The sequence below is a fragment of the Camelus dromedarius genome, chromosome 28 (assembly GCF_036321535.1).
Source record: "Camelus dromedarius isolate mCamDro1 chromosome 28, mCamDro1.pat, whole genome shotgun sequence".
Lineage (NCBI taxonomy): Eukaryota > Metazoa > Chordata > Mammalia > Artiodactyla > Camelidae > Camelus > Camelus dromedarius.
In genome coordinates, this window is record NC_087463.1 from 18,411,630 (window position 1) to 18,428,667 (window position 17,038).

General features: G+C 39.4%; 1 protein-coding gene across 4 annotated transcripts in view; it reads right to left on the reverse strand.

Annotated features, from left to right (window-relative positions):
- Positions 1-17,038, reverse strand: part of LOC135319531 (serpin B4-like) — a 52,674-nt gene that overhangs the window by 15,827 nt on the left and 19,809 nt on the right. Inside the window, exons 1-8 of one of the 4 annotated variants that reach the window (XM_064480407.1) lie at positions 16,496-16,549; positions 15,700-15,892; positions 15,055-15,111; positions 13,717-13,839; positions 13,286-13,403; positions 12,038-12,180; positions 11,428-11,583; positions 8,996-9,844 (exon numbers count right to left, since the gene is read on the reverse strand). In XM_064480407.1, coding sequence (XP_064336477.1) covers positions 9,434-9,844; positions 11,428-11,583; positions 12,038-12,180; positions 13,286-13,403; positions 13,717-13,839; positions 15,055-15,111; positions 15,700-15,867 — 1,176 coding nt within the window. In that variant the 5' untranslated portion in view covers positions 15,868-15,892; positions 16,496-16,549 and the 3' untranslated portion in view covers positions 8,996-9,433. Of the gene's footprint in view, positions 1-8,995; positions 9,845-11,427; positions 11,584-12,037; positions 12,181-13,285; positions 13,404-13,716; positions 13,840-14,253; positions 14,804-15,054; positions 15,112-15,699; positions 15,893-16,495; positions 16,550-17,038 lie in introns of those variants that run through there. The other 3 variants (XM_064480408.1, XM_064480412.1, XM_064480411.1) reach the window with 3 other exon arrangements.

A 17,038-nucleotide genomic window follows, 5' to 3' on the forward strand; every position in this document is an offset into this window, starting at 1 on the left:
CAAAGGCAGTCCTAAGAAGGAAGTTTATAGCGATACAGGCCTTCCTCAAAAAAGAAGAACAATCTCAAATAAACAATTTAACCCACGACCTGAATGAATTAGAAAAAGAAGAACAAAAAGCCCCAAAAAGCAGCAGTAGGAAGGAAATATTAAAGATCTGAGAGGAATTAAATACAATAGAGATTAACACGACCATAGAAAAAATCAACCAAACCAAAAGCTTGTTTTTTGAAAAAGTAAATAAAATCGACAAACCTCTGGCCAAACTCACAAAGAAGAAAAAAGAGAGAGCACAAATTAGCAAAATAAGAAAGGAAAATGGAGAAATTACAAGAAACAAAATAGAAATACAGAATATCATACGAGAATATTATGAAAAACTATATGGAACCAAACTGGATAACCTAGAGGAGATGGACAAGTTTCTGGAAACATACTGTCCACCAAAACTGAATCAAGAAGAATCTGAACACTTGAACAATCCGATCACTAGAAAGGAAATAGAAATAGCAATTAAAAACCTCCCTACAAATAAAAGTCCAGGACCGGACGGTTTCACCGGGGAATTCTACCAAACATACAAAGAAGAACTCATACCAGTCCTTCTCAAACTCTTCCAGACGATTGAAAAGGAGGGAATACTTCCAAACTCATTCTATGAAGCCACCATCACCCTGATACCAAAACCAGGCAAAGACACTACCAAAAAAGAGAATTATAGGCCAATATCACTGATGAACATAGACGCCAAAATCCTCACCAAAATTTTAGCAAATACAACCCAACAACACATAAAAAAGATTATACATCATGACCAAGTGGGGTTCATCCCAGGGACCCAAGGCTGGTTCAACATATGCAAATCAATCAATGTAATACATCACATCAACAAGAGAAAGGACAAAAACCACATGATCATCTCAATCGATGCAGAAAAAGCATTTGATAAAATTCAACACCCATTTATGATAAAAACTCTCACCAAAGTGGGTATAGAGGGAACATATCTCAACATAATAAAAGCTATATATGACAAACCTACAGCCAGCATAGTACTCAATGGTGAAAAACTCAAAAGCTTCCCACTAAAATCTGGGACAAGACAAGGATGCCCACTATCACCACTCCTACTCAACATAGTCCTGGAAGTCCTAGCCACAGCAGTCAGGCAAGAGAAAGAAATAAAAGGGATCCAAATTGGAAAAGAAGAGGTAAAAGTGTCATTATATGCTGATGACATGTTACTATATATAGAAAACCCTAAAAGGTCCACACAAAAGCTACTAGAGCTGATTGAAGAATTCAGCAAGGTAGCAGGTTACAAAATTAACGTTCAAAAATCAGTTGCATTTCTTTACACTAACGATAAATCAACAGAAGAAGAAAGTAAAGAAACAATCCCCTTTAAAACAGCACCCAAAGTAATAAAATATCTGGGAATAAATCCAACAAAGGAGGTGAAAGAATTATACACAGAAAACTATAAACCATTGAAGGAAATTAAAGAAGACTTTAAAAAATGGAAAGATATTCCATGCTCTTGGATTGGAAGAATCAATATTGTTAAAATGGTCACACTGCCCAAGGCAATCTACAGATTTAATGCAATCCCTATCCAATTACCCAGGACATATTTCACAGAACTAGAAAAAATCATATTAAAATTCATATGGAACCATCAAAGACCTAGAATTGCCAAAGCATTACTGAAGAGAAAGAAAGAGGCTGGAGGAATAACTCTCCCAGACTTCAGACAATACTATAGAGCTACAGTCATCAAGACAGCATGGTATTGGTACCAAAACAGACATATAGACCAATGGAACAGAATAGAGAGCCCAGAAATGAACCCACAAACTTTTGGTCAACTCATCTTTGACAAAGGAGGCAAGAATATACATTGGAATAAAGACAGTCTCTTCAGCAAATGGTGTTGGGAAAACTGGACAGCAGCATGTAAAACAATGAAGCTAGAACACTCCCTTACACCATATACAAAAATCAACTGAAAATGGATTAAAGACTTAAACATAAGACAAGATACAATAAACCTCCTAGAGGAAAACATAGGCAAACCATTATCTGACATACATTTCAAAAATTTTCTCCTAGAAGAAATAAAAGCAAGAATAAACAAATGGGACCTAATGAAACTTACAAGCTTCTGCACAGCAAAGGAAACCAGGAATAAAACAAGAAGAAAACCTACGGAATGGGAGAAAATTTTTGCAAGTGAAACCGACAAAGGCTTGATCTCCAGAATATATAAGCAGCTCATACGACTCAATAAGAAAAAAATAAACAACCCAATCCAAAAATGGGCAGAAGACCTAAAGAAGCAATTCTCCGAGGAAGACATACAAATGATCAAAAAGCACATGAAAAAATGCTCAATATCACTAATTATCAGAGAAATGCAAATCAAAACTACAATGAGGTATCACCTCACACCAGTCAGAATGGCCGTCATTCAAAAATCCACAAATGACAAATGCTGGAGAGGCTGTGGAGAAAGGGGAACCCTCCTACACTGCTGGTGGGAATGCAGTTTGGTGCAGCCACTATGGAAAACAGTGTGGAGGTTCCTCAAAAGACTAGGAATAGACTTACCATATGACCCAGGAATCCCACTCCTGGGCTTGTATCCAGAAGGAAATCTACTTCAGGATGACACCTGCACCCCAATGTTCATAGCAGCACTATTTACAATAGCCAAAACATGGAAACAGCCTAAATGTCCATCAACAGGTGACTGGATAAAGAAGAAGTGGTATATTTATACAATGGAATACTACTCAGCCATAAAAACCGACAACATAATGCCATTTGCAGCAACATGGATGCTCCTGGAGAATGTCATTCTAAGTGAAGTAAGCCAGAAAGAGAAAGAAAAATACCATATGAGATCGCTCATTATGTGGAATCTAAAAAACAAAAACAAAAACAAACAAACAAACAAAAACAAAGCATAAATAAAGGACAGAAATAGACTCACAGACAGAGAATACAGACTTGTGGTTACCGGGGGGGTGGAGGGTGGGAAGGGATAGACTGGGATTTCAAAATTGTAGAATAGACTACACTGTATAGCACAGGGAAATATACACAAAATGTTATAACTCACAGAGAAAAAAATGTGACAATGAGTGTGTATATGTCCATGAATAACTGAAAAATTGTGCTGAACACTGGAATTTGACACAACATTGTAAAATGATTATAAATCAATAAAAAATGTTAAAAAAAATTTACTCTCATAGGTACCAGCAATTATGTCTTACTGGCCAGGAAACTCCTGACCTTGAAGCTGTCCCTTGAAATTATATATATCAAGATCACACATAAATGAAGGCATGGGGACAGTGAGACTAATGGGAATTTTGCAAAATGACGTATTTGAAATTTTGACTATTTTCCAGTTTGCATTCCTCTGTGCATCAAAGCAAAAGTTCATTTGAATTGCTGCTGAACACTAAATATGAATTTTCTACCTCTGAATTTACTTGTAACAAATTCTCTTCTATTCTTTCTGATGCTTATTTCGGGCACAAAAGTACCAAAAATATTGTGAAAAAGAATATGAAAATGAATATATGTATGTTCATGTATGAGTGAAGCATTATGCTGTACACCAGAAATTGATACAACATTGTAAACGAAGTATACATCAATACAAATATTTACAGAAAAAATACCAAAAAAAACTGGCAGGTTTACTGGCTTATATAGTTTTAAGTGATGTTGGATAAAGCCTGTGAATAAAAGCTATGAAATCTCTTGCAGATACGACGGACATTACTCAGTTGATACATAAAATCTATTCTATCGAATCTCATCGTGATTATCCTCCTGTGCAAGTGACTTGACTCTTTGCTCTATTTCCTCTCTAAAATATTTAATGATTCAATCTGTTATGAACAAGTTCCAAGAATCTATGTTTGATGCATAACCAGTGAGCCTTAAGTAGGATACACTTTTATTTTAAATGAAAAATCCAGAGAAATTTTGTTCTGATTCATCTCATTAAGAGATGCTGCTTCAATGTAACAACTTAGCTTTCATGTTGAATTATTATTCCTCCTATATTTATATTTTGGTGTCTGTTTTTAATTTATACATACAGCCAGGGTACTGATAACTCAATCCAAAAGAGTCCTTTGAAACATTTAGAGAAATACGGTCATGGGAAATGAAAAAAATCCATACTTTAAATTTCGGAACAATTTCATTGGAAAGAAGCATGGTAAAGTTATATTTTAAAATATAAAAGCATTCATTCTAATGAAATTCTTAGGAGAAAGTAGAATGAAAGTATATTTCCCATACAGCATGATTTCACATAAAGTATTTGACGACTGAAGGGGTTGTTCATGTGATTCAAATGGGTGACAGTGGGTATCATAGAGGTAGATTGCATTGGATGGATGTAGAAGTGTGACGTAAGAGTTCTATTTTAAAATAGCAACACTCGTAGTAGGACAGAAATTATATCCTTTCTAACTATTTACATTATGGACAAAATGTGTAGCTGTCAAGTAAAAAATATGGGAGGTTTGAAGGGGAAGTTCTGAGTTGTTCTTGAGCAAAGGGTTTGGCCATCACTGTTGCAGGGTCCAGATCCGGACATGGTGCTGCTGTGTGCTGCCAGGTGCTCCCCTTTCTGGCCACACAACTAGGGACACCGTGTGCAGGGACTGCAACAGCAAGTCAGCAGTACAAGACCTCCCGGGGACAAAAGAGATTTCAAGTGTTTTCTCTTTAAAGAAGCAGAAGGCTGATGACCCCCCCCTACATCCCAACTTGGGAAACACCCTGCGGATCTTAAAATTATTGAGTGGCAGAATCCGGGAGAGAGAATGATGTTTTCATAGACAGGATGGTGGATGGATTGTATTTCATCTGATCATGAAAATGAATATGGTCCTATTTTTTCTTCACTAAATAATCATGGTTTCTTCCGTAAAAGAGAAGCCCTGGCCTAAAAGGATTCAATGGTCAGTTGTAGCAAATATTTTAGAAAATTAACACCATTCCTTCTCATACTCTACTGATACTTTGAAGAGGAGGGAGCATTTCCCCACTAATTCTTTGAGGTCAACACTACTTTGAAATCAAAGCTAGACAGACAATAGAAAAAATAAAACTAAGAGGAAGTATCTTTTATAAATACGAATCAAAAACCTAAATGTAAGAGCTAAAAGTACAAAATTCTTAGAGGAACGCATAGTAGAAAAATATGACATAGGATTTGACATTGATTTCTTTGATATGCACCCAAACACAGGGAACAAAAGAGAAAATGCATAACTTGGACATCATCAACATTTACAATTGTTATGCATCGTAAGGCACCGTCTAGAGAGTTAAAACAACCCACAGAACATGGAAAAACATTTCCAGCCATATATCTGATAAAGGTTTAACATTCACAATACTTCAAGAACTCCTGCAACTCAACAAGAAGAACAACAAAAATGAAAAACCCAGTTGAATAATTGCAAAAGATTGAATAATAGACGTTTTTAGAAAGAAGATATGGAAATGTGCACAACAGAAGCTCGCAGTGTGGCAAGGACGTGAAGAACATGGGACACTTGAGAATTGCTGGTGGGAATGGTGCAACTATTCTGGGAACCAGTTTGAGGAGCCACCATACTGGTGACAACCACACAGCAATGTATGTACTTAATGACACTTGACTGTTGGGTTAGAAATGATTAAAATGGTAAATTTCACTTTATGTCTATTTTGACACACACACACACACACACACACACACACACACACACACACATGGGCCATGATTTCTGATTTAAGCTGTTCTCCCAACAGTGTTTCCCAAACTTTCTATTATCTTGAGTCAGCTCCTTTTTGCATTTCCCTCAAAGCTCTGTAAACTTGCTTTCCTTTCTTAAATTCTCTACTCATCCCATAGCCTGAACATTTTCACTTGGTGTTTTTTCTTTGTGTTTCATTAAAGAAAAAATGAATATCATTTTGAAACTTCTTCATCTTCCCATCATCCTCTAAACTTCAGACTTTTGTGCCCTGTAACGTGTAACTCTTCCTTCTCTCTTTTTATTACCACCTCCATTTCCTCAGGAACAGTAATTACACACATTTCCTGAATGAACCTCTGTGTCTCGGGTGGGGCCGCCTCCTGGTGTCAACACATTGACATTCTCTCTCATTGTTAAGCAAGCAAAGTCCGTCTCTCCAGCCACTCCCTGTATATAAACTTCTTTTCTCCTTCAAGTTTTTGAGCGACTAGACTCCGTGTTTCTCCTTCTTCACCCTCTGGAATGTGGCTTCTTTCTCAATATTTTAATGGCTCAGTTTCTGCTTAAGTTCAATATATACTTTCTGAAGTCCTAATCCAGTAGACATTTCCAGCATTCCCTTCTGTGCGAAGGATTCTTCTTGTGTGTTCTGTAGACTCCAGGAGTCCCCAGACCACAAGATCACAACCAGTTTCATGAAAACAGTAAGACAATATTTGACTTTCCCACTGTGTACAGTGAGAATCAAGGTTCTAGTCCCAGAGCATACTAGTGTACAGATCCTCCACTCCCACCCCCGACACCACACACACACAAGCCATTTCAGAGTTACTGTCTTTTATGAATTAGGACACATTTTAAATGGAAGATTTATTGAATCACTGCCTTCGAGTACACACCATTTAAAATTAAGTGAGATGAATGCAATGTTACTCAGCTATGAAAAAGAATGCAGTAATGCCACTTGTGGCAACGTGGATGGACCTAGAGTTTATCATATATCATAGTTAGTGAAGTAAGTCAGACAGAGAAAGAGAAATATCATATGATATGGCTTGTATGTGGAATTTTTACGAAATGATACAAATTTTATTTACTAATCAAAAACAAACTTATGGACATAGAAAACAAATCATGGTTACCAAAGGGGAAAGTGTGCAGAAGGGATAGAGTAGGAGCTTAGGATGAACAGATAGACACTATTATATATAAAAAAGATAAGCAACAAGGACCTACAGTGTAGTACAGCAAACTATATTCAATTTCTTATAATAACATATAATGGAAAAGAGCGTGAAAAGAAGAAATGTATTTCCATGTATATGTATACCTGACTCTCTTGGCTGTACACCTGAAAGTAACATTGTAAATCAACCACACCTCAATAAAAAAAAACTTTAAAAAATGTTTTTAAATAAAATAAAATTAAGTGAGATTAAATGGAAGTATACCTAATGCACCTTGAAAATTGTTTTCCTAAATAGGGGGCTGTCTTAAAAACAGCTTTAATTATGAAGCGTTTCCCTACAGCAGAAATAATTCTGAGGCAATACCTACTATGGGTGCTTTGTTCAAATCTCCTCCTCTATGTCATTCTTAATCAAATCTATTGAGGTGCCATTTACATAAAGTAAAATCCACACGTTATAAGAGTGCAGTGTGATGACTGTGGACAAATGCAAACCACTGTGATCATCATCCAATCAAGTTGTAGAGCATTCATCTCACTCAGACTATTTCCTTGGAGTTTTGAACAATCAGTTTCTTCCCCAAGTCCAGCCTCGGGAACCGTCAAGCAGCTTTCTGTCACCACACGTTTGTTTTCTTGTTCAGGGCACCATATAGCTGGAATCACAGGACGTGTACTCTCTCTGTCCAGTTCCTGTTTCGCACAGCACAGTGCTGGGCTTTTATTCATGTTTCTGCAGGATCAGTAGTTTCTTCTTTTTACCACCAAGTGCCCCCCTTTAGTTTGCATTACAGCTCACCTGCTGACACAAACTCGAGTTTTTCCCAGCTTTTGACAGTCACAAATAAGGCATCAATGAAGATTTTCATTGTGTGACATGTGTATTCAGAGCTCTAGTGTAACATCAAGGCATGGAATTTCTGGATCCATTGGTAAGTGTACCTTTAATTTTATAAGAAAGTACTGACGCATGTCTCTTTGTACACTGGAGGAACACTTTGTCCACAAGTGCGTTGCTCAGCCATAGAGACTTAAAGATTTCTGGAGTGACATCACCGAAATTGCCACGTAGAAGACCCCAGCCTCCATTCCCCCTCAGAGAGCAACAATTAGACAGCCGTCCTTGATCAAAAACAGCTCACAAAAAGGAGATGGTAACGTTGTGATGTAATTGAGGCCTTAGCTAAAGCTATGGCGGGATCATTTTGCAGTAACTAAGTGTATCAAATCAATACGTTGTACGCTTTAATGAGAGTTGTGGTTGATCCACATTCTCTCCACAGAGAGTATGACCCGTCTTTTAATTTCAACTTTGGTCCATCCAATGGGAATGAGGTGCTATCCTGTGGGGTGGTACTTTGTATGCACATAAGCATTCTATCCCTTGTAAATTTCTATTATTTTTATTTTTTAGGCGTAGAATGCATTTCTTTTTATTACTTTCCTTTAAAACATAGCTTTATTGATAAATGATTGATACGGAATTTGTTCTACCTAATTGATGTGTACAACTTAATGAGTTTTGAGTTGTGTATACATCTATGAAACCATCACCCCAATCTATGTCATTAACATATCTGTCAACTCTAAAAGATTCTTCCTGTCCTTTCTTAAAAAGTTATGTTCTAGAAAATAAAAACTGGCAATACTTGACGTTTATATCTTGATGTACTTCAGGGTCCTATCTTGGTCCTCCTTTCTTTTCACTTTCTCCTTTCCAGTGTGATGCCATCCTTGCCTTTAGCTACAATGACCATATTTCTCTCGGTAACTCTAATCATATCATCAGCCTCACATCTTTAGAGATTCAGTTTTTATCCAGTCTCTGAGTTCTAGACTCATGTTTAAGTTCTGGACATGGGTTACAGAGCCATTCGTGTTCTGGTAGTGGCTTGCCTCTTCTGCGTCATCATGCTCTACTACCTTTGTATGTTTAAAAATGCAGTCATATATTTCTAAATTATTTTTTCTATGTGTGGTGGGTGCTTGCACTTTGTTGAAAAGAAAAAAGAGGAAAAGCAACAAATGATATGAGTAAGTCATTGTTTTATTGATAATGTATTTCATAAAACCAAAAGATGAGGACAGGTAAGTGTCCCACATACCACCAAAATTCAAATACATTTGGGTGTCTAGGTCAATAGGTTTGAATAGTAGCTATAATTTTTTGAGATAGCACATATGATATTTCAAATTTAGATGAATTTAAAGTGTTGAAATATACTTCTATCACATTTTGGACATTTTGTCTGAAGAGAAATTATCATCGGGAAATAAAGTAGGCCAACATGTGATTGTAGAAAGAGAGTGACAGACAGAAATGTTATTCCAATGGTTAGATTCTTAGTGATGACCATGAGGTTAGAAAGGGAAACACATCAAGGAGAACCTGTTGCTTCCAGCAATGAGTGTATCAGAAGGACTCTGTGCATGTGCCCCTAGGGTGGTGCAAGGGTAATCACATCTAAGGGGAAGAGACTCTGCCCAAGAAGAGGATGCTGTTGGTCTTGTTGTGTCTGATGAAGAACAGGAAAGGGTGATCACAATGGAAACGTTCAAAATGTGGTATTGATGCTGATGTTAAAGCCACAGTGATGCCTGTGGCCGCTGCGGCCTCCGTGCCCTCCTCATTCACCTCCACAAAGGACTTGTGTACGGCTTTAGACACCGCCAGCCTGTGTTTCCTGGTCATGCCTGAGAAGTCAGCATCCCGTAAACTGAAGGCGTCCACCACCCCCAGGGCTACCAGCATGCCGTTGAGGTCATAGCTCTCTTCCACTTTGAACCGAGGTAAGTGTAAATCCACTTGACTCGTCCTCATATTCTGTGAGCTCGTCCACTCTAATAATTTCTCAGCAGTGAGTTTATCTTCCAACTGTAATGATGGAAAACAAGGACACGGAGCCCAGCTTAACACTGGATTGAAACGTGTGGGAAACCTTTATCTTAACAGTAAGTGTAAGTACAGGAGATTGAAGTGATTAGATTCAATCTGAGGAGGCAAAACTAACAGAGACCTGAATATATATTATTTAATCAAATAAAAGATCTTATATTTTCACGACTTTGCTATTTTTATCAATATATGTACACATAATTAGATGCATATGTATAAATATCTATACATGTATATAGGTATAAATATATAAATATATATGTATATGCAGCAACAGAATCATTAAATAAAACTATTTTGTAAAAGATGAACTGTCCAATTCTCATGCTGCATATGTGTGGAACGCCTCATTTTCAAAGACTTCTTTGTTAATGTCCTTTCCTTCATAAAGTTTTACGTTGTGCATTCATAGCATACATCCTACTTTCATTCTTTTCTTTTTCTTGACCTACTTGTAAACTTTTCCCGTAGAGATATGTATTTCTCTAATCAGGTTTAAATTGTTACATGATACTTCATTTAATTCATACTCAGTGTATATAGGTTTATTTAATGAACATCTATTTGAATATATATTTACTGCATGTCAATCCCTAAGCTAAAGTACTGGTAACACAAGCATGTACCATTGTTCCTTGGTTAAAATTTTTCATTATTTTAAGCCACTTCTGTCCAAAAGCGTTTGCCTCATTTAGACTTGTTACCATAGGCTAAATCCTAGAACTGGGGTTCCCGGGGTCCCGGATAATGGGGACCGCAGAGCTGGAGAAAGAGTACTCTGATGTTTGTTCACGTTTATTGCCACAGGACTTTCCCTGAGGATTTCCAGTTGCCAGTGTCACTCCATATACATTTTGAGTGTGGGAAGTTCGCTGCCACATCAGCGTCAGCAGCAGCTACTCCAGTAATTGCAGACGACCATTAACAGAATGTCGTTTAAATGTAAGATATTGGCATTGTATATTGAAATTTTTACATATTAACTTTAACTATTATAACATGAGAAGAGGAAAATTCTCTAATTATTTTTTTTAAACTCCGAGCAATGAGGCTCTGAATGACTTTTGGGCTCTTCAGAACAGAATAATTCAACATTGAAAAGTGGGGATCAAAATAAATCTATTTGCCCACAGTCTACAAAACCACTGTGATTTAGTATGCAATATGTCACCTGTGTTATTTCTATTTCCTTGTTTTGTTTGTGAATGAACTTGCAAATATTTCCATCTGTCCCCTACATGTGAGTGTTATTTTCCTGTTTTTAAATGGGTGGACTGGATTTTACTGCAGGTTGTTATGGCTACAAAATATTAAGGTGTGGAGCTAGGTATGTAGTTTTGTGAACTGACATTCCATAGTTTCATCAGAATATTAATGTGACTTGTGATGGACAGAATTTCTATATATTCTTATAATACTGTGATCCATAAGGAATTTTTTTATTTGTTTTTTCTGTGCTGGATCTCTGCCAGCCAGCACCACCAATGTATGAACAGCCTATTTTGTTTGCATTGCTAGGAATCAAAGCAACAGTAGGAAGACTTGGAGGTGCACGGCTTTACCTTCTGCAGACCATCTACTTCATTGGGCAGCAGCAGCATCATGCTTAGCTCCTCGCCTTTGTATGGTATTTCCAGGATCTTGAATTGCATGTCCTCCAGGGAGGCGAAATTGAAGTCGTTGGTTTCTTTCATCATCTGCACAGATTTGCTTGTATCCTGCAAGGAATTAATGTGGAAACAAGTGCCAAGTGAACACAAGTCAGAAAAAGGTATAATATTATTGAGATACCAAACTCATCCTCCTTCTAGGGGATGATCTGGGAAATCTGTGAGTTACAGACAAGAGTTTCTATGAGGATACCCAACTAATTAAAGAAAAAAAAATTACGTAAGGAAAGAGAGCCTTGACAAATTTGATTTTACACCTGCAGCTTACGTTAATAATTATGTATGTAAGTTTCACATTTCAGCTAGAGCTGTAGTACGTCATGAAAATAAATTATAAGTGGAGGGTATAGCTCAGGTGGTAGAGCCTATGCTTAGCATGCATGAGGTTCTGGATTCAATCCTCAGTACCTTCTCCAAAAATAAATAAACATGTAATTACCTCTCCTCATTAAAAAAAAATAGAAAAAGAAAACAATTAAAAAAAAATAAGTATACACAATACCTTGCTCAGCCAAAATTCTTCCTCGACAGTGTATTCTTCCTTAAATTTCCGGTGCCACTGCCCTTTGAAATAGATCGCGTTCACCAGCACCAGAACGGTGGAGCTGTCAAGAGAATTTCTGGGAAACAGATCCTTGATTTTTCCTGCAAAGAAAGAAAATGGAAGGTCTTCCTGAAGGCACACGAGGTTTTTCTTGAAGATGCTTTGAAAGTTACAGCTGATCATTGAAACATTCACACAAGTCACCATATTAGGGACACCATGCCCAGAAGTTCATAAGGTGCCATTTCCCCGAGTCACCAGCCTGTTGAAGGTACCCTCATGGAGACCCCTTCTTGTGACTGGGAAAGTGTTCAGTCTCTGTCTGTGGTGACATCCGTCATCTCACACTGAATGTGGATGAAGTGATTTCAGCTGATCTTTCCAGGATTCAATTTCCTCCCTCTCTCAATGTATCCTTCCCTCCTGGTCCCTCAACACCTGCTTTCCTCTCTTGTTTCATCCGACTTTGTTCTATTCTTCCTTTCTTAATAACTCCTACTTCCTTCCTCTCTCTCTTCCTATCTGTTCACTTTTGACTCACTACTCAGAAGAAATAGGCCTGAATGCTCTTTAGGATGAATGACATGGACCCTAACACCACTCCCTGGGGTGTCCTCCTCTTCATTCTCCACTTTGAATTGCTGTAGGTTTGACCTATAATTGGGATGGAGGTAGGACGTGGTTCAGAGGATGGAGACTTTGTCCAGCCACCTGCCGTGGTTGGGGAGATGGCTGTGACCATCCCTGCAGGATGTGGGCATGGACAACGGGCCATGCAGCTCTGCGACAGGTGACAAGAAGGATGGTTCAGAGGGGAGCTGCTTGTTTCCCAAGTAACAAAGGATAAGGGAATCCTTTAATATTGTCTCCTAGTGATAATAATCCAGAATTTAAGACTCTAATTTAAAGAAAAAAGTGTGAAATCAAGTGAAGTTTGAGCCGAGACCTGGGATTCACAAAGATACTTCACCCCCAGACTCCAGCTGTGTTTCCAGGAGCTGGTGCTGGGTTCCCTCCTGGGTCACCTTGTTTCTCTCCACATTTACTGGGACCATCCCACCATCTGCATGTCCTCCTCCATCCTCTGCAGTCTCATCTCACCCCTCTCCTGGCACTGCATGTGGTGTCCAGCATGGGGGGGTCACACATCATGGGGACTCAAGTGTTTTTTAGTGAGTGACCCTTTCATAACCTTTCATAACGTACCATTAGTTTGCCTTTCCACCCAGGAATTAATCATCTGTCGAGTTTCTTCTGCAGCATTTGCAAAATCAGCAGATTCCACACTGGCTAGGTACAACTTCTTCACATTATCCATGTATTCCTTTGACATGGGAAGGAAGAAATGAGGAATTAAGAGTAACTCATCAGTAACTATGTAAGCATTCCCAAATTAAATTATGTTCCATTATGACCAGAGAGAGGATGTGAGACCATCCTATCCCCACTTCACTGGTGGGTGGTCAGGCTCTGGGACAACCCGCGGGTGGGTTGTGGTGCGGGAATCCGAAGTCCCCGGGGTAAATGCTCTCTGTGGGGGTCAGCCAGGCTCACCTGCCACTCCTCCCCCATTTGGAGACCGGGGGGCAGAGGACCAGGATGCAGACGAAAGGTGTGGGCAGGCCAGGGAAACTCACCTGAAGAAAGGGAAACTCCTTTCTGCCATAGAGTCTGTTGGCGACTTTCAACTCATAGGAGTTGGTGGGTTTGTTTAATTCAGTCAGAAGCTTTTGAAAGTGATGATTTTCTGGATTTTCAGCCTTCAAACATCAAAACGAGAGCTCATCAGTTTCTCTCAATATAAATATTAAACCCACCTAAGTTTGTCAGATCTGTGCCTAAATTTTGGCATCCCCTCTGTGATGTTTGTCGTTATTCTTCAATTTTGGTGTATTTTACCTCAAATATCCTTCATAATCCTTACATTCAACCTTCTCAGAAATTCCTGCTGCTCTGACATACTCCAAACATTTCTCCTTTGAACCAGAGATGCAGCACCATTCCACTGCTAGCTGTGCCTTAATTGTCTCACAGTCAGATTTGGCTTCCCAGGTAACCCTAAGCGCTAGAACGAGACTGCATCCCTAATAGTCACCAGTGGTACAGGAGTGTCTAATTTGCATCATTTCCTATGTTGTGACGTGAAGGCCCCTTGTACTTCTTGGTGGGATTACCTTCTAAGACCTACAGGTTGTGCTCAATGGCTGTTCACTCACGAGCACCACACTCTGGGTGAGGAGCCATTTGTGGCGGGTACACTGCTATCGGCTTTCCATCAGCATCTCTTTATTTAGTCCAGCTAACATGAAATCAGGAAAGCTTGGATAATTAAAAAACTTCTCCCTGGAGAACAAATGTGGCAGGCCCAAGTTTTCAACTCAGGCCTGTCTGAATACAGAACCTACTTGCTCTAAAAGTTATGGAGCATTTGGGCTGCACACCAGAACTCTCATTCAAACATTTTCAAAGTATACCTGAACTTATGGTTACTTTCACTTTTATTTATGAGCTAAGTAAAATTATGTAAGTTTACTAACGTATTGTGATTACCATCATTATGGTTATTATATACTAGCAATACATATTATGCATCAGGGTTTTTGTTGTCTAGGCACTGTTGTCATGTTTTGTGTGTGTTTGCATGTACAGCAGCAAATCTTTCATTGGGATGAGGTCTCTGAGGCCCAGAGTAGTTGTATTTTGCCACGTTCCCCATTTGTGATAAGCAGAGCAGGAATTTGAAGCTACCTTTGGGCTCCAGAACACATGCTGTTAAGCAGAAGCTAATCACCTCTCAGGAAAACAGATGAAGTAAATAAGTATCTAATATGAAATGAGAAACAATCTGTCCCATCTACTTTGCTGAAGATGCCCATGATAGTAAAGTCTTCTCCGTTTATCTGAAATTCCCAGTGTAACGTGCGACCGTCTCGGATGTGTGACCTCCCTCCAGGCCCAGGTGCCCTGGGACTCACGGGATCCGCTGTGGCTCCTGCTGTTGGGTTCTCTGCGACTTCCTTAAAGTGAAGGGCCTGCAGGAGACAGGAAGTGGGACGAAGAAGCTTTACTCTAACGACCTACCTTCATCAAAGAAAGACAGAGGAAGAAAGAACCGAAGAAAACAACAACAACAACAACAACAAAAAAAAAAACAAAAGACCAAAGGAAACTAAAGTAAAAATCAATAAAGAAACAAAGACTTAAGAAGAACGTAAAGCAAAGTGTAAGCATTTTGCTCCTTGACGACCCAGCAAAGCGGGCTGATCACGAGCCACTTCAAACACTCCTGATTCATTTTCACTCACTGCAGAGGGAGCACGCGAAGCTGCCTCCCACGGAGTTTAGTCAATGTGTCACTTCTACCTGAGCTCTTCCCCTCTAGTTGGGGGACAGTTGTAGGGGTTCATGTGGGTCCCAGAGGAGGGCTGGGCTCAGGGAAGCAGAGGGGGCCGGGCACTGGGGGAGACGTGTGTCCCCCACCACCCCGGGCCCACCCAGTCACGCGGCTGCTTGCGGCTCTCTGTGCGAGCCCTGGGGACAGCCAGATGTGTGACCATCTGCACACAAGACAACAGAGGAATCAGTGCCAACTGTTCCAGGTAAAGGAAGCTGCCACCTACCTTCTGAAGTTGTGCAGCAGTGTTTCCTCGGGACCCCAAGTAAAGCATGCCAAAGGCTGACATGATGCTGAGGGGGGAATAGAAGATATTATCCCGTCTTGATCTCTGTCTGATCTGTTGGTACAGATCGACTGCGAAGTGGCTGATTGGTCCACTGAGTGAATCCATGGTGTCTTGACGCTCTCTGGAGCTCCTGGAAAAGCATCCGACATTTTGTAATGACTTTACTGAAGGGAAGATTAGTCTGTAATTTTCTTAAAAGACATCATGCCGTGTATATGGGTTGTGGGATTCTGGTAACTAGTTTGTCTTCTTTTTACTTTTCAAGCCTTTTAAAGTGTACTTGTGTACATTTCATCATTAGAGGAGTATCAAAATTAATATTTAAAGACAACGTTTATGAAAAAACAAATAGACTTTTATCTTTCCATCCTTGCTGACTGTACTAAGACTGGGTAGAAAATGCATTGTAACAGGTACCGAGACAAAGACTGATGTGGTGACATGCATCCATGTCTCATGAGGCACTTCCCTGACTTTTTTTTGAAGCATCTGTGGGTGACAGACATGTTACCCCACGATCCCATGTGCTCCTAATGGAGTATTTGATTCTTTTTGGAAATAAAGAAATTACCTAAAGAGTAAATCAGATGACAAAGGCGTTTTCCTATTGCCCTGGCAGAGTAAGTAAAATACAATCAGACAAAATGAAACAGACCAATGAGACGATACACATTATTGTTACTACTTTCAACAGAGCTCCGAGTAGTGAAGCAGCGCTGCTGGCAGCCCTTACCTGTGATCCTGGAGGGGGCAGAGGTGGGCGGGGAGCCTGTCGGCGTCTGCGCGGTGAGCGGTGAGATGGGAATATATAGCTCCCTCTTGCACCTCCCACTGCCCAGAGCAGCTGCAATTTCAAGTAAATCAACCTTTGGTTTCTTCACCTGGCTAACCACCAGCTTCCTGAGTGACCATCACCTTCCTGAGGTGAAATCTCCATGAGCAAAGACAAGATAATTATTCTTTTCCTGTATTTCCTTTTCAGCAGCAGAAATTGGGACCTGCAATCCTGTGCTCATATGAAATGCATGTAGGTGCCTTTCTATTACCAATGAGAATATAGTTAATTCCAACGCCTTCCCGTGATCCGAGCCACTACCCACAACCAGAAAGAACCCTTAAAATTCTTTCTTCTCTTACACATTGAATGTCTTTACAATCAGTTCCAATGCAAACAATTAAAAAGCTTGTATTTTGTATTTTATGCTCTGAAATGTCTTTTCACAGATCAAGTTCCTTCAGAATTATTCTTTATAAGCAGAAAATAGCTTGAATTCTC